The 18,382-nt window shown below is 37.7% G+C and overlaps 2 protein-coding genes across 7 annotated transcripts in view; one reads left to right on the top strand and one right to left on the bottom strand.

Moving 5' to 3' along the window:
• The window catches only part of LOC132708967 (uncharacterized), a 30,266-nt gene extending 19,055 nt beyond the window's left edge, over nt 1-11,211 (bottom strand). For 2 of the 5 annotated variants that reach the window (XM_087894767.1, XM_087894765.1), the window contains exons 1-4: nt 4,646-4,869; nt 2,270-3,660; nt 1,034-1,161; nt 240-328 (exon numbers count right to left, since the gene is read on the bottom strand). In XM_087894767.1, coding sequence (XP_087750893.1) covers nt 240-328; nt 1,034-1,161; nt 2,270-3,660 — 1,608 coding nt within the window. In that variant the 5' untranslated portion in view covers nt 4,646-4,869. Of the gene's footprint in view, nt 1-239; nt 329-1,033; nt 1,162-2,269; nt 3,661-4,645; nt 4,870-11,110 lie in introns of those variants that run through there. The other 3 variants (XM_087894766.1, XM_087894768.1, XM_087894769.1) reach the window with 3 other exon arrangements.
• A 1,309-nt stretch (nt 11,212-12,520) lies between these two features.
• Nucleotides 12,521-18,382, top strand: part of PDS5B (PDS5 cohesin associated factor B) — an 81,748-nt gene continuing 75,886 nt past the window's right edge. For both annotated transcript variants that reach the window (XM_034411252.3, XM_034411253.3), the window contains exon 1: nt 12,521-12,815. The gene's annotated coding sequence lies outside the window, so the exon portion shown is untranslated. The remainder of the gene's footprint in view (nt 12,816-18,382) is intronic.

An 18,382-nucleotide genomic window follows, 5' to 3' on the forward strand; every position in this document is an offset into this window, starting at 1 on the left:
AATTGGAAATAAGTCCTATTATGTATAATGGGATTTCTTTTAAGACGACATGTATAAGATTGTATTTCAATTTCAGCATATTTAACATATTTTTATTCCAGTAAAAGTTTTAAGTTTTATTGAGATTTTTAACACATGATGAAATGTATGACAAAAATGATTAATACATTTACAGAAATTTGATTTATATAATTAATTTATAAAAGTGAATCTCCATTAAAAGTGGCTACTTTATTTACCGCTTTCACATAAGGCTTCATTTCCCAGGCTTGCGTATTTGTGTTGTCTATAATAATTGGGGATCTTCCTAGATCCATTGCTTCTTTTGCTGCAATACATAAGAATTCAATTAAATAAATGGCAGCTAAAATAATTTAGCAAAAATAATTTTGAAAACCTCCTGACAGAATAAAAGTTGAAGAGGCCTATCATCTCCCTGTTCCTGTTTGAATATATCCGGTTGACTAAGCACTGGCACAGAATGATAGACTAGACTAGACTAGTCACTGCTTGATTTAGCTCTTCTTAAATTCTGAAGACTATACTTAATATCATAAACATTTTCTAATTTCATAAGATCTAGCAAAATGTTTTGATAGCCTTTACATCTTCTGTACAGTTATTATCTACATTGCCTCACCCTTCCCATTAAATATTCAAAGATGCCCCAAATCTGCATTTATATATGAATGGTCAAGTGATTGTTCATATAGAAAATTATTGATCATGTTGAAAAGTACAATTTGCAAGAAAAAGTACTAAGCTTAACTTGGTTTGCCTTTACCCTTAACATTTTAGATTTGTCTGCACTTATAGAGAAGATAGGCACAAGACAGTTTCCATTTACCAAAACTTCCCATAAAAGAAAAAAATAGTAAGGAACCATGCTATAAATTCAAATTCCCTACTGTTTATGGGGATATTATTGCATATACCAATGAATCTGTTACAAATTCTCATATTTATAATACCAATTTAAGTGCATATTTCATTGTACATGTTTCTACATTAACATATCTTAATATTTTCACACCTCGATTTTGATTCCACTCATGAGCAGCACCAAGCTGAGAAACATTATAGCTCCAACATCCATTGATCTGATGGAAGTAATCATCAGTACTGAATACAATGCCACTACAGCTCTGACCAAGAAGAATACTGTCAAAGAATAAAAAGAAAGTCTATTACCACATAGCCAACTGTTGATTTGGAAAAACAGAAAATCTTATATTGAAATTTAGTAAAACATTTCCAATACATTTTTGACAGACATCTTGGGACTACAACAGTTCCCAAAACTAATTTTTTATCCTTTTATCCATCCATCCATTTTTTTAAAAAAAAAACTAGACTGCATAGATAACCAATAAACAGCCAATGTACATTTATAGTTTAAATTCAGGTAAATACAGGTCTCATGCAGACTAAGCTGAAAATTATTAATATAAACATTTCTAACAAGTCCTCAAAAATGGTCTTTCTAAAACACTTAGAAACCAGTCCACTTGTTCTAGCTCAGTTACTTATATTTCAACAAAAATACTTTGACCCATTTCCCTAAACATACATTAAAAGAATGTATGCTATTTACATTAAAACTTATTTATAGCGATCTTAATTCAAATTATTTCCCAAATTTTACAGAATATTCTAATTAATGAAAGAAATAATCATTGAAATGTAATCTAATAATAAGAAAACATGATTTACAGATAACATTCAGAAAGGCCTTTTGAGGAATCCAGTCACTGTATGTTCATAGGCCCATTTTCTTGGCTGGAAGTTAAAAGTTATATAAACCTAATACTAACACCAGTTATCTAAAAACTCTATAATTTCAACAACTTTAAATTTTGCTTTGTTGAAGGGGAATTACTCAGTCTTTATCTTTTAATTTTTTGCACATCTATTTGCTCATACTCCCATATACTTTTTTCATTTTAAACAAAAAAAGAAATACAGATGAACTAGCTGATCTGAAATTGTCCAAAGCTCACAATCTTCAAATAGCTAAAACAAGGTGTTTTTATTTCTAAAATGTTAATACTTGGGTTGATATTTGAACTTAAACAATAAGTTAAAGAGTACATTTTGATGCATAATTTAAGACCATTGGCCAACCACTGAAAAAATCTGACTTCGATCTAGAGATAGAGGGAATAAGTAGAGGGGGAAGAGTTTAAGAGGAAGGAGCAGTATAAAAAAGGAAATCCACAACATAAATTACTTGTATTTTATTCTTAAAATAAATTCATGGTTCACTTACTGAGTTAAGGTTGTCTTTCCAGAGCCTGGAAGTCCTCTTAATATTAAAAGCCGCTTGTTAAACTCATATAATTTGCCCTGAGGATGCTGTTGGGGAACATTATTTGAGTCCTCAAAATTGTGAGCTTTACTGTTTTTCCAATTTGCTTGAGTTTCACAGAAACCATTAAACATATATCCATCAGGTACACTACATTCATTTCTGATTGTATGCATACTATGAATATTAGAGTGATTACTATATGGATTACTTTGATCACATTCTGAACTGTTCGTGTTATTTTTTTTTAATTCTGTATTTGAAGAATTGAAGCCATCTGAACAAAGTGATAAGGAATTAGAGTTCTGAAAATTAAAGTGAGCAGTAAATGGATGTGGTGGGTTGTAAGGTATTACAAATGGATTAGTCTGCTGGCCAGTATGCCTAAACTGAGGTACAAAATCATTCCAGGATCTAAAATCTTGTTTATTACATGGTTGTTCGGTTTCCCATGCATCTCTTCCATGTTCACTTTGTTCCATGCCAGTTCTGTGACCATTTGGGTCATCACAAATGTCTTTGCCAGTTCTATAACTATTTGATTCATTATAAAAATATTGTTCCTCATTATCCTTAAGTAATGTCTTATGAGACCATTCTTGAGATTTTACATACTTTACTTGATTTGATTTACTACAGTCCAGAGGTGGATAAGGTGAATTTGCTTCTGTCTCCTGTAAATGAGTATCTGGACAACTTTCATTACTTTCAAGCTGATCAATTTCCTTGTAGAACTGTGACAATTCATCTTCTATTTTTGGCATATCACAGGAGATAGCTTGCACTATTTCTTTCTGAGACTTTCTACCAGTAATTGTATTTGATCTCTTTGGGCAGTTGTTTTCAATATACGTTTGCTTTTGTTTATGTTCACAATTACTTTCACTTTTATAAATGGGTCCAATAAATGCTTTGCTTGTGCTGTACAGTTCCATTTTTCCTTTATTCTTATGTTCACTAATGAAATTGTTATCTCCATTATGAGCTACATTGCTGTTATCAGTAAAAGAAGAATATTCATTTCCTTTAATTTTAGTTTTGTTTACTAAACTTGAAAGATCTGTTGAACTTGGTGTTTGACCAGGAGGTACTTGGTTAAATGAATTTAACACTTCTGCATTTTTCTCTCTCTCTCTTTCCTTCTTCTCCTCTTCACCATCATCATCAGATAGCGACAATGGAATAAAGCCAGAATGGGTTTTTTTTATATGTATTTCCTCATGAAGTCTTTGTAATTCATCATAGGATTTACCATAAGGCTCTTCTGCAGATTTCATCCTTTTAGAAGAGGGCTCAGCTACTGAGACATCTTGATTTTCAAAGTATCTTGACTTACACACAGCATGAAGCATCTTGAAAACAATAAAATATATTTAAAATATTATATAAAATATGTTCCATGTTTTGACCACACATTACTCATGCAATGATTGAAGCTAAACATGCTGAACTGAGGATACACCCATTGTAGCCAACCTATTTTTCTTCTATGTAAATGTACTTTCCAAATAATAAAATAATGTTATTATAAAATTAGTGAGAGATTGTGAAAGGATAAAATATATTCTTCAGTTTACAAAATGCTTTGGCATCAAGGTGTTTTTTTTATATATATATATTTCAATGACAGTATACACTATCACACATTTGCTACCTAGGTTAACTTTCAATTGCTTTGGAAAAAAAAATAAAAAGTTGTGAAGAAATTGAGCAACGAAATGGTCGCAGCTTATTTTGAAAACACACAACAGCCATCTTCAAAATAAAGTAAGCCCTTTCCACTTCAGAATTAAGATCCCAAGTCATATATAGTTTTAGCCTTGCCCCTTTTCTAAAAGGTCCCATGTGCTAGCTAAGACTCTCGATCCGGATTTTGGCAGGGCAGCCCCTCCAAATGATCTGCCCGTGTGACAGTTACGGCCACGCCATCTATGCTTCCCTTTGTTTTTATCACCAGGTGCTCCATTATCACGGGGGGGGGGAGGCATGTCAATCCTACATCTCCTCATGAGTCGAGTGACAGCTGAGGTACAAAAGCAGAGCCCCAATGAAGGGCTTGCCTCCACTTTCTCCTACTCGTAGGTTCTGGACTACAAGTCCCATCCCCCACGGCAAAGCCACTGCCCTTACAGCTAAGAGCAATGGGAGCCGTCGTCCAAGACTGGCCAAGGCGGGCGGATATATCCTCTCCGTAAACACGCGTCACACAGAAAACAAGCATCTGCCCACCACCCCAATTCTTCTCCCTCACGCTGTGCAATTCAGAGGCTTCCTCGCGGCCGTTGCCTCAGCGTCGCTCTACCCAAAGAAACTTTCTACCCGCATCTGCAGACTAACCTCAAAACAAATCGGCTACTCGCTCGCCAAGCATTCCGGTGGTCAAGCGGGGACGGCTACGCACCCCCACCAAAGCAAACCCGAGCCCAAACCTCAAATCGCCTCCGTTCAAAATGGTGGCTTCCTTAGTTTCCGCGCATGCGTTTTTGTAACTCTCAGGGCCTACAAAATACATTTCCCGACATTCCTAGAGCGTTAGTATGACATCATAGACGAAGAAAAGCAAAGAGCGGAACCTTTGGAAGAGCGGAGCACGAAAATGCTAGAAAGTTGCGGGGCAATTTTATTACAATAAGTGCAACAATAAAAAAAAAATTCTCGTATTTTATCCATCTTGGTATAGCAGGTATAATGGTCGTAAGTTCGAAAGATGTTTAAAATAAATCTGATTGCTATCCAGGACTCAGTAAATAAAGCCGTCCCCGGAAAATCCTTTGCGTGTGTTACCATACCACCTAGTGTTACTACCATTTATCACTTATTCGGATGATCTACAATTGGCAGCAACGGGATACAAAACCTGTATTTTTTTGTCCTAATTTTTGCAGCTCCGATGTCTTAGCCCTAAACGGCTTAATTCCCGGGCAGTTTCCGAACTCACTTTAGATAGGTTCCTCATACATAGGAGGTTACATAGAAGTAAATACTATAGAACTCAGTTGAACTTAATCCTAACAGGGTACGCTATACTATATGGGGTTTTCGTTGTGTCCCACATGAATTCGTTTATTTTACACGTATTATTTTTCCTGTGTTCCTAAAAGTGCCGTTGTTATTTCTATTATAGCCTTTTTGCCTACAGTTCCTTCCATATGCAACAAGTAGAAAATCTTTTCCCATTTTTGCATTTCCAAAATAGGCATAATTGAAAGCTGCCTTAAGCTTGAAAAATAAGCAGTCTTTTAATTTATTACATATAAATTCAAATCTGCATTATCCAGTCTGTTCCATTGCTTAAATTAATTACTGTGGTAAGGAAACTTATCATGATCCATGTATAAATTGTGATCTTACTTTGTTTAGTGAAGGATATTTACTTTCCTTTTAGGATCATATCTATTTGCTGCAATTAAATCAATCAAATACTTCAGACTATGGAGAGGATTACATTACAAGACAAATATTTTCACCATATCTATAATATATGCAGCACATATACTAGGAGGATTTGAAAAAATAGCAACTGAAATCAGAATTGGCAATCAATTGTAAGCAATGCTTTACTTTGTTAGCTACAAGTTTTTAAAAATGTAAAAAGTCCTTCATGGCATGGGACCTGGGTTATCTGAGGGATAGTTTCTCCCCTATTTTATGTAGTCATCCCATCAGATCCAACAGGAGAGGCAGACTATGGGCCTTCTCCATTCCAGAATGTCCTCTGGTGGGGTCCAGGAAGAGCCTTTCCTGTTTTGTCTGCCCTTTGGAGCATCATCATCCCAGAGATAAGACGGTTGGGAGTACAGCCATGCTGGCCTTTCATAAGACTTTGATGATGTGGCTGTATCATTGAGTATGAGAGTCAGAACATTGGCTAGAGTCCATGAGATGGTTCTGTTGATGTTCAATTTTGGATGTTTGTTTATGAGCCTTGGTGGCGCAGTGGTCAGAATGCAGTACTGCAAGCTACTTCTGCTGACTACCAGCTTCCTGCAATTTGGCAGATCGAATCTCACCAGGCTCAAGGTTGACTCACTCAGCCTTCCATCCTTTTGAGGTGGGTAAAATGAGGACCCAGATTGTTGGGGGCAATATGCTGACTCTGTAAAACTGCTTAGAGTAGGCTGTAAAAGCACTGTGAAGCGGTATATAAGTCTAAGTGCTATTGCTATTATGGTTTCATCTTAGCTGCTGCCTATGTATTTACAATACTTCTTTCCAATGGTGATTGGGACTGGGAAACTCAGTGTTAAGCAATATGGTTGTAAGGTGTAACAACACAATCGCACCGATTTACGATGGCTGTTCCTGCAATCCCTATTGCTGTTGCCAGCATTGAAGATTGCAAATACAGGTAGTCCTCAACTTACAATAGTTAGTTTAATGACCATTCAAAGTTATAACGGCACTGAAAAAAGTGACTTATGACCGTTTTTCACAGTTACAACCTTTGCAGCATCCCCATGGTCACGTGATCAAAATTCAGATGCTTGGCAACTGGTTCATATGTATGATGATAGCAGTGTCCCAGGGTCATGTGATCCCCTTTTGTGACCTTCTGACAAGCAAAGTCAATGGGGAAATCAGATTCACTTAACAGTCGGGTTACCAACTTATCAACTGCAGTGATTTGCTTAACAAATCTGGCAAGAAAGGTCATAAAATGGGGCAAAACTCACTTAACAAATGTCTCACTTAACAACAGAAATTTTGGGCTCAATTGTGGTCGTAAGTTGAGGACTACCTGTAAGGATGATGTAACTGTAGGATGCTGGCACATTGTAATTGTGAGCCAGTTGCCAACCTCCTGAATTGTGATCATGTGATCGTAGGGACGCTGCAATGGCTGCAACTACGAGGACTTGTAAGTACCCTAAATTAGCACCATGACTTTGAACTTTGAATGAGTGGATGTTAAATGAGAACTGCCTGTATTGTTTTCATTTATTTGTATCCCACCTTTTATTACTTTTATAACTCAAGGCAGAAAAGATATCTAACACACCTTCCTCCTCCTATTTTCCTGGGAGGTGAGTTGGGCTGAGAGATTAGTGACTAGACCAAGGTCACACATGGCTAAGGCAGGGCTTGAACTCATGGTCTCCTGCTTTCTAGGCTAGTGCAATTCAAGGGACTAGTTGTCACCTTTAAAGCCCTTCATGGCTTGCAGATTATCTGAGGGACCGTCTCTTGATAGTCACATTTACCCAACCCACTAGAGCAGGAAGGCAAGGAATGTTGCGGGTCCCATCCTGTAGGGAGAGACATCTGGCGGGACCCAGAAGAAAGGCCTTCTCCGTGGTGGCTCTCTCTGTCTGGAACATCGTTCCACCAGAGATTAAATTGGCCCCCACTCTAACATTCTTCCGGAAGGGGCTGAAGACATGGTTCTGCCAGCGGGCCTGGGGAACCCAGAGTGGGATGGAGCCCATTAAATGGCTTGTATGTACATGAGTTTTCTCCAGGATGGGGTTGGGTGAGTGGCTATTATTTTATTATGTTATTGTTTTTTATTATTGTTTTTTATTATTTTTATATGATGTTTTTATATAAGTGGCCTTGAGTCACCATGGGTGAGTAGGTGGCAATATAATTTTTTTAAAATAAATAAAATAAATTTTAAAAAGCTTTAATTAGCGACTTTTTTTAATTAGGAGGACTGAACTGTACTAGTGAAAGCTGACTTATTTTCATCCTCTAGAGTCTAGAGGTTAATTTTTGACAGAACAGGATGAATGCCTGTTTACTAAGTACTGAAGGTAAGAGGCATTGTAAATAGTATCACAATTGCTATACGGAAACATTCACTGAATGGCATATTATTCCACTGATGTCCATAACTTACTCATTTTTATACCAGTTTCTTTAATAATCTTTTAATGTCATTAAAATAGCTTTCTCCAACCTGGTATTCTCCAGATATGCTGGGACTGTAATTCCATGAATCCCTTTGAATTACAGTCCCTGTGAATTACAACAAAAAATGGTGCTTTCAGAAGGGAATACTATCCTACATCATTTTATGTACATCTATTGGGGAATGTGCCATAAAACTCAGTATATTTTATTTGGATTTAACTCACTTGGAAGCAGACAACAGTATTTTCAGGCATTAAAACCAAGTGCCTCTTGTAAGATGTCCTAAATCAAACTAATGTATTTTATGCATACCATCTTTCTTGGGAGCAAACATCCCCAAATTAACGGCTTTTTCCTCCCAAGAAAATATGTTTAGTATCTAAATTAGAATGAAATGCTAAGATGCTTGCAATCATAATTACATTACAAATATACCTGCAGAATAAAACTTACAACAAAGTTAGATATCCTGATTCTAAAGAAATGCAGTAGAATAAAATTTGTCTAACAGAAGATATACCCAAATCACATTTGTTCTAATCAAACCCTTATGCTTTATTTGCCTAACATAGCAATTACTTAAAATATGCACTAACCTTAATCTGGATTTTATGAATCCCATCCCATTTTTGGCATGGAATATTTTCCAAGCTACATGTGGGCCCTACCAATGTATACAATAAAGAGTTTGAATAAACAAGGAACGACTCTAGGACCTATGTGAAGCTTAGAAAACCCAGTGACCAAAATTTCAGAACTGAAAGTTAGTAGAAAATATTTTTCACAAATTGCTAAATAAAAATGTTAGAGATCACAGCTTTTCACAAATGGGTATGTTTACCACAAAACATGAAACATGTTGTTTCTGATGGATGTAAGCAATGTATTCTTATTTCAATCCCAAATGTTTTTAAAAGAGTTGAAATAGCAAATTGTCATCATGTATACTAAACCATTTTGAAATATGAACTGTATAACATAATAGTCCATTAATTTCAAAGTACAAATTTTCTTATTTTTATTATGTCTTTTCCTTATTATATCATTTTTTAAAAAGCTTAGTGTCCAGGATTTTGTTTTTTACATAATTGAATTCTTCTGTCTGACCCTCTGAAGATTAAGACATGATTACATACATTGAATTCTCATTTCATCATGCTTATGTTTCCCTGAAGTAGTGTGCCTGGAGTAATGGCACTTTGAAATTGAAAGCTTTTATTACTACCAATGTGAAAATCATGTAAAATCATGAAATACTTTTGTTCTGATAAAAAAAATGATGTGAAGAAAGCAGAGAAAAAGGAAAATGACAAAAAGTCTAGTATTTTAGACTCCTTGAAAATCTGTAAATAAGACAAAATCACCATCTGTCAGATATTCCCCATCTTCAAGCTGATATGCAACAGGTTGTCCTTGAGTTACAATAGCAATTGGAATTTCCTTTGCTAAACAAAAAATAGTTTTAAAACATGATATCAAGTGATTATATGTACAGTTCCTGTTGCCATCAATAAGCAAGGAAGATCATGGGTTGTTAAGTGAGTATCTCATCACAACTTCCTGCTAGCTTCCAACAACCAAAAACTGGGGAAACCGGCAGGAAGTTGCAAGTCCTGGCTGGTTCACAGTCAGGCTGCCAAGTAGATAAGTGGCTGCTGACTGGTGGGAGAGGAAACAATGGGGTACATGGATGGTCAGGGAGGTGCAGGGAGATGCAGGTAATGGGATGGCTGCTGCGAATGGGGAGGGTATGCGAATGGCCAGTGGAAAGGGACTGGGAGAGGGTGTGTAGATGGAGAAGACTTATCCAAGCAACTTGTGGTCTTCCCTGAAGGCTTACCCATTGATTTTGGTTGTGGGAATGTCACAAATTATGAACATGCGATTATGTGATGCTGCAACTATTGCAAACACGAGCCAGTTGACAAATGCCCCAAATTGCAATTTCATGACTGCAGGGCTGCTGAGATGGCCAGAACTTTGAGGACTGATCATAACCACCACTTGTTCAGTGCTGCCATAACATTGAACATTTGCTAAATGGGTGGGCATTAAATGAGGCTACCTGTACTCTGATAGAGTTATTAGGGCAGACCAGTGCTTCAGATTAAGTATTTCAAATGCACTCTAGAGTGTGAGAACAGGTAGTTCAGAGTTATGAGATTGGGACCAGAATTTTCATCATAAGTCAACCTAATCGGATCCAAACTTTTTAGTGTTTTATGGTAGTCATTAAAGGAATCATATAGTCATTAACCAAATTAATTACCTTGAATGGGTGTTTAGTCAAAACATTGTGAATATCGGTCATGTGACTGGGACCTGCAACCAGCCGTAAATACAGTACGTGGTTGTCAAGCACCCAAAATGCTGTCATGTGACCATAAGGGGTGGGGAAGGCGCAACATTTTACAATGGCTAGAAGTGCTTTATGGACAATAAAGCACCTTTCTGAGGCCATTGTAACTTCAAACAGTCATTAAACAACCGTTAGTAAGTCAAGGACTACCTGCATATCCCCTGAGGACAATCTCTTAAAAGCAGTGGCCTCTTTTTCCAAATTAGGCAGCTACTACTTTAATATGTTGCCAACAAATTTGACATTTCTTCTCTAGCATGCTCAAAAGCAGATTGTGTATGTCAAATCTGAAGTGCAGCACAGCTCTTGTAATGATACCTATATGGAAACAAATAGATTTTTTCCTGTCATTAATTTCTGAAAAGTAAATTGAAGTAGTTGAGTTTATTTGTGGGGTTTCCAGACAAACTCACAATGCACAATTGGCCTAACTCATATATTTATGTTAATTGTTTTTATCCTGATAGCTACGTATTCTATCTAGAAATGTATCACTACATAGCTATAGTGGAGGTAATAATAGAATGTCAAAGCATTTCCTTTGCATAATACAGTCTGTAATAAGACTAGATATCAAAACTTCATCTTACTCATCTCCTTTAAGTTGGGCTGTGCTCTTTTCAAGTGTTGTACCAGGCAAAAGGTACACTTGTACTTTTGAGGTCTAGGGATGTTTAAAATGTTCTATTACAGAACATTCCAGAAACCTCTGACAAGCTATTCTGACATCAGAAGACACTCAATTTCCAGAACACTCGAAATCACCTATGACTGAACATTTTATATATGTCAATTGAGCTTTTGCCATATGTGAAGATATTTGATGTTGGTTGCTGGCATCCCAAGGAGATGACTGAGATGCTGGGATTTGTTTTGGCTTTATGGTTTTTATAGTTCTGGATTGTTTTCCTTAACTGCCCAGAGAGTTGTGTTTTTAGATGGGCAGCTATACAAATATTTTAAATAAATTACCCTCTATTTAATCTTTTTCCAAGCCACATTAGGTCTTTAAGCACCTTGCAGGGATCTATATATGGTGGTTTTTAAGAATAGACAAATGTTGCTGTTTGATGATGTTAAAGGTATTGGAAGCTGTTCCTAGTAGTCCTTTGCAATTGACTGGCTGTGATTTTGTATTCAAGTGAAGCTCCAGATGTTTTGGGATTGCACCTGTTACTATTGGTGCCACCTTCCACTTGTATTTGCAGGTTGTTGTCGTTATTAATTAAATTTACATGCCTCCCAATTCCCAACAACTCAGGGTGGTTTACAAATATGTCACTTATATGAAATAAATTTAAACAATAGTTAAGGTGATTATTCAGCAAGTATTTACACTCCTCCTTAGAATGAGAGTCAAAGGACACCATGAAGCCTTTTGTCTAATCTACTCCTGCAAGAATTCAAATTAAAACATCTTTGACAGGTGCCTGCCTAGCCTCCATCTCAACTTCCACCTTCTTAGAAAGTTGGTTCCACTTATAAATTAACTTAAATCTATTATTTTGTGCCCTGCATTTTCGGAGTCGAGGAACAGGTTTTTTCCTTCCTCCGAGTGATATCTGTTCAGGTATTATATTAAACATTTTACTCCCAAGGAAACACGCCTATAGGGCTGCAATGTTATGCCTCAGGGAATAATCCGCATTGTAAGGAGCAAGATTGGTTTCCAAGTCAGATTACTGAGAACCGAATGATGTTACGGAACGTCCTAAAAGTCCGACACCCGGTTTCTTCTTCTTTGTCCACCCACACTTCCTATTAACTCTCGGATCCTGGGTCAACAATCCCAGTTCTAAAGTTTTCCACGCGCCACAAAGTACTATTGTGCAATGCTACCTTTGCAGCACTATTTACTCTCACTCGGAAGGAAGGAAAGAAAAACTCTCTCCCGCTATTTTATGGCAGGAGGCGGCGGCTCAGGGCAAGGAAGGGGTCGTGCGCATTCTTTCATCTCCGCGCTCTTTTTGCGCCTTTTAATTTTTTCCTCGGATCCTGCAGGGGTCGCTGCTACCTTACTTTGAGGCTGGCCTCTCCCCGCCGCTCGGTGGCGGGGTCTCGCGGAACGGAGGACTCGTTGCCGCCATTTTGAAGCTGACGGAAAAGGGGGGGACCGCGGTGAGCAGCGGAAGGCGATTGGCTGCGTTGGCGAGCGACGGCGGTAGCGGCGGCTGCTCCAGCCTAGCCTAGCCTAACGCGGCGGGCCGGAGAGGAGCGTAGGGGGCTCTCGCTCTGCCTCGTCTCCGCTGGTCGAAGAAGCAGAAACGGCGACGGCAGTCAGCCAGCCGCGGGAAGGTAAGGGGTGGAAGGGCGAAGAGGCTCTTCGGGCAGGAGCCCCCCTGCACGTCCCCGCCTCCCCCTTTTTTTTTGCTTCTCGGGTTGTTCAGGCATCCGGAAAGCGAGGCGGATTGTGGCCCGAGTGCTTTTTTTTCCTCCCCCCCCCACTCCCGATATTCCCCTCACGCCGTTTCTTTCTACACCGCCATCCCTGCCTCGCTCAACCGTAGTGAGCATGTTGAACTTGCCGCCCTTTCCTCCCGCGGTGCGATTGTGGGTGTTGTTTGTGTGCGGGCTCGTTTTCTGAGCGGCGGCGGGCGAGAAGTAACGGGGAGGGGGGGGTGACCTTGTCCGAAGCGCCTTCGGAGAATCCGGGGGGTCCCCACTCCGCCCTCGAGCGCTCTGTCTTGGTCCTCGGGGTGGGGTGGGGGGGTGTCTCAGTTTGAAGCCTCCTTAAAGGAAGACAGGCGGAGGTGGTGGAGGAGGTGGAGCAGCGGCCGCGACAGGAGGAGGAGGAGGCGGCGGCAGCAGCAGCAGCAGCAGCAACAGCAGACGCTTCCTTCCCTCAAATGTGGCGCTACTGCAATCGGCCTCCCTTCGTTCCACCCGCCCTCCCGCCCCTGGAGCCGCTTTTTCTGCAAAAAGACTTGAATGGCTCGGACAGCCCTGGAGCCTTGCCCGTCCCAGTTGGCCTAGTTCCTCGCGGGGGGACCCTGCCCCAGCTCAACCCCTTGCCCGCTGCCATTGGCTGTGGGGCCTGTGGGAGACGAGGGAGGAATAGGGGGCTCCCGATTTAGCCGCCTCCCCCCGGCCCCGCTTCACACTCTCAACTTGCCAAAGCGTCGGAGGCATCTCTTTTCTGTACTCGCGGAGGAAGCAGCACAAGCAACGGGGAAAGTGGTCGCCCCAACGTAACACACCCCAATCTTTCTCCTGGGTTTTTTTTTTTTTAATGTAGCAGTTTGGGAGCTGGCTCAATTATTAAACAAGGCCTTCCACACTTTTTTGGGTGGGGGTGGGGGGAGAAATCGGCATTTTAAGCATTGCGATAAAAGCCTTCTAGAGGACTTTTCTTTGAAAGAGGAAGGTTTTTTTGTTTTTTAAAAAAATCTGAATCTTTCAGGGTCCTTTTTCATTGTTTATGGAGAGAAGCAAATAGGTGGCTTATTAAGCCTCCGAAGTAAAACTAGTGATGCCAATTCCTGTAGGGGTGGGTCTGTTGTTAAAAACTAATGGAATTCACTTTGAAGAATTGGGAGCTTGGTGGGGATCTAGAAGTATTCTCACAGAGATTCCCTGGTTCACCTGATATGTTCAGCCTTTATTTCCTACTCCAGGATGCAGACCCCAATATAACTCTAAAGGTGGCATAATTTTTTGCTACAGTCGTGGCTGGAAAAAAACAGGAAAAGAGACGGGTAACCCCGACGGCAGAGGATCACCAGCATTGACAGTACAGATTGTATTTGAGGCAGTAGATGGTGTACTGTCCCACGATCTATCCATATTTGTAAAATATGCTCCCTTTCTTTGTCTATTTTAATTTGGTCTCTGACCGCAATAAAGCTTACTTACTTACTTCTAGAAGTATTCAGTGTGGTATAATATAGAGTCACAACTTGTTAACTCAAAGTTAGTGCATTTTACTGCGTACTTAGCGGTTCTATTAATGTGCTTAGATAGTTATTTTTTGAAACCATGTGTTCATTATATTTACAGTTGCATTATGAACCCATGCGGGTAGTTACCTACACGATGAATTGAATAGAGATTAAATGGGTTTTCTTTTCTTTTTTTTTTTGATTAGGTTAAATGGGTTTTCTCTGTCCATAGTATGTGTGAGCACACATTATTGAGGGACCTATGCAAGTAGTGCCACAATTCATTTAGTGACTGTTCTAAATTACAGTGGCACTTAAAAAAGTGACTTATGACTGTTTTTTACACTTAGGACTGTTGCAGCATTCATATGAACAAAATTCAGACTAATTTATATTTATGACAGTTGCAGTGTCCTGGGATCATATGATCACCTTTTGCGACCTTCTGACAAGCAAAATCAATGGAGAAGCTAGGTTCACTTAACAATGGCAGTGATTCACTTAACAATTGTGACAAAAAGATTGTAAAATGGAACAAAACTCACTTAACAAATTTCTTGCTTAGCAATAGAAATTTTGGGCTCAGTTGTGGTTGTAAATCAAGGACTTCCTGTATGTTGTGCATCTGAAGAAGAAATGTTATCTTTGGGGGGGTTTAATCCCCCTCTATTCAGTATAGCCTTTTATGCTAATTAGATAGTAATAATTTATAGTGAAAATTAAATTAATGCATGATTTCAAAATTCCTCAGAAGTTAGGATAATTAATGTTTTTTTTTTAATTTGGGAAGCTTACAAAATATTCTGAAATCTTTTAAGTTATGTAGAAATCTTTACAGAATGGACTGTACATACATCCTGTGTTTCTTTGATTACCTGTGAAGGAGAATATTGCTTCTTATGCTTTTCTTTCCTTTCTATTGTTAGTTGATACATATGTGAACAAATATGATTGTAATAAGAATTGTTGTATTAGCCTGGCAGAGAAAACACAACAGAATTGAAACTGTAGTTGTGGAGCTTGTGAATGGAGCTTTTCTCTCTCTTGTAACAAGAAAGAAGGCTTTTTAGTAGTGGTTGTATGGCATTCACTTTCCAAGACTTTCCATAAATCCTTGTTGTCCAAGAAATTGTAATGTTTTTTAAATTGCTGATAAGATTAGTTTTGAGTTGTCCAGTCTACCTTTTTGCTATTAACCTGTTATTTTATTGAAGTCTTATTATGTATTGTATTTTATTTTGAAAAAGAGAGGAAAAATCTTTAAGAAAATGTTTTTGCTAAAGCCTTGAAGTTACAATATAATAGTTTCCTTTTTTAATATTGAGGTATAGTCTGGTTGTTTATTGTTTTGTAATTATTTCTAACTATATTATTTATAAATGTACATGCTTATTTTTTCTCATAATGTTATTTGCTTGAACTGCACTAAAGAAATCTAACTGAATGACCATATTAAGTTTTTTTTCAGATATAAACTTTAATGATACTTTTTTTTCTGGTCAGATGCATTTGTTATGTCATTCCTTCCTGCTGTTGGAAGCATTCCAGGCAGTTAAAGTAATTTAAAGGCAGAACGTAAAAAAATAAAAACATAGATTAATACTAATTTTAAAAATAAAAACTAAAGTATTATAATTGAAAACCTGGTTAAAGAGATACATGTTTAGATCTTCTAAATCCTGAAAGAATGAAGACCAAATCTGAGAGTAGGAGCAAAGCATATCAGAAAAACAGACATCTGGCAATGGAGGTATTACCAAAAGAGCTCTCCTGGAGATCTTAATAAGCAAACAGATTTATAATAGGGGAAGTGTTCTGTAAAATAATCAATCTCTAAACAGTTTAGAGTGATAATTGTTAATTCCAATGACTTAAATTGTGTCTAGTAAACAATTATCAGCCTGTCTATTTGATCAGAACATTATCGGTACCTTGATTTGTATAGCTGCCCATCTGAATGACTGGGCGGTGAACAATCATAACAATTAAACCAATTAAAACACAATGCAAAAAAAAATTAAATACAAATAGCAGCCAAGAGATATTATACATTGTTAGTGTCAACATAACCAGAAAACTATGTTCTCAGTATCATCACTAATTGTGGATTAGTAAATTGTGGATTAGCTGCCACATTTTGTACCAACAGCAACATCCAAATACTTTTCAAGGGTAACTCCAAATGTAGCAAGTTCTACTAGTTGAGACAGATTGTAACTTAAACCTGGATAACTGTTGCCAAATCTAAGCAACTCAGGAAGAGATACAGCTAGCATACTAGATTTAATAGTGCAAAGTACTCATTGCCATAGCCAAAATCCTGTATTGACTTTTATGGCAACCACAGATAAAAGAGTGTTTTCAAACTTAAACATACTGCAAAGAAAATGTTTTAAAAAATGTATATTTGAAAACACTTTACATTTTAGTATACAGTACCAATTCTTGCCATTCTCATTTTCATTGCACTTCCTCTATACAACTTATGACCACAATTAGCCCAAAATTTCTGTTGCTAAACAAGACAGTTGTTAAGTGGGTTTTGCCCTATTTTATGACCTTTCTTGCCACAGTGGTTAAGTGAATCACTGTAGTTGTGAAGTTAGTAACACAGTTAAGTGAATCTGGCTTTCCTATTATCTTTGCTTGCCAGAAGGTTGCAAAAGGTGATCACATGACCCTGAGACACTGCAACTGTCATACACAGGAGTCAGTTGCTAAGCATCTGAATCCCTATGCAGCATGGGGATGCTGCATGGTCACCAGGATAATAAATGTGAAAAATGGTCATAAGTCACTTTTTAAAGCGCCATTATAACTCCAAAAGTCATTAAGGGAATTGTTGTAAGTCAAAAATCACCTGTATTGCTGTTAACGTATGGATTTTTCTTTTGGTAATTATTGCTTATTGACACTTAAAATAATACAGTATAGCCTTATGCTTGTTTGTTTTAAATTTATCTAATTATAAATGATAAAAAATATACAACAGAAGTGTTAGATTTGACTGTGACTTTATAACTTTTTTGATAATGAGTTCTTGTAATGATATGATATGAGCCTCAAAATGGAAGATCCATTTAATTATATTAAGATTAATTATAGGTTGCATTAATTATAGACTTATCTATGAAGATGTATAGCAGCATTATGAGATATATAAGATATGCTACTGAATTTAGTTAAAGAAACCCAATAGTCATGGTTGGGAAATCTATAGTTTTCTAGATGTTGTTCTCCAGTAACACTGGGACCTGGGATTCAGCAACATCTGAAGAATGGCAGATTCCCCAGACTTATTTCAGTTGAATTGGTCTTTGTGATGAAGTTTAGAAAAACATAATTACAATACAGTATTTTAAAAAAAGCCTCAAGGCAAGCATGCATGCATAGACACACACACAAAAATGCATTGGCTTCATAATGATGTGTTTGCCAGAAAGTGATGAGAAAGAAAAAAATGGTATTAAGAAATTAAAATGTTTTATAAAGTATCAACTATTCATTATGAATTTTAATGATACTTTGGACTTGAAATAAAAATATATATAAAGTAACTTGTAACTTGACTTGATGGAAATTATTAGAGTTGAAGACTATCCAGCTAGAAAGAAAATACATTTTTATTTTTTTATTTTTTGCTTTAATTTATATGCCGCCCTTCTCCGGAGACTCAGGGCAGCTTACAATGCGTTAAGCAATAGCCTTCATACTTTTGTACATTTATACAAAGTCAGTTTATTGCCCCCACAATCTGGGTCGTCATTTCACCTACCTTTGAAAGGATGGAAGGCTGAGTCAACCTTGAGCCTGGTGAGATTTGAACTTGCAGTAATTGCAAGCAGCAGATGTTAATAACAGTGTTTAGTCCACTGTACTACAGGCTCTTGTAGTATTTGAAGGGCATTAAATTTGCTTAGAATAAGATTAGATAAATAGAAGTAGCAGTTAGTTCTGAGAAACTGATAGCAAGTCTAAGATTGA

The sequence above is a fragment of the Pantherophis guttatus genome, chromosome 5, assembly GCF_059756535.1.
Source record: "Pantherophis guttatus breed Tessera chromosome 5, ASM5975653v1, whole genome shotgun sequence".
Lineage (NCBI taxonomy): Eukaryota > Metazoa > Chordata > Lepidosauria > Squamata > Colubridae > Pantherophis > Pantherophis guttatus.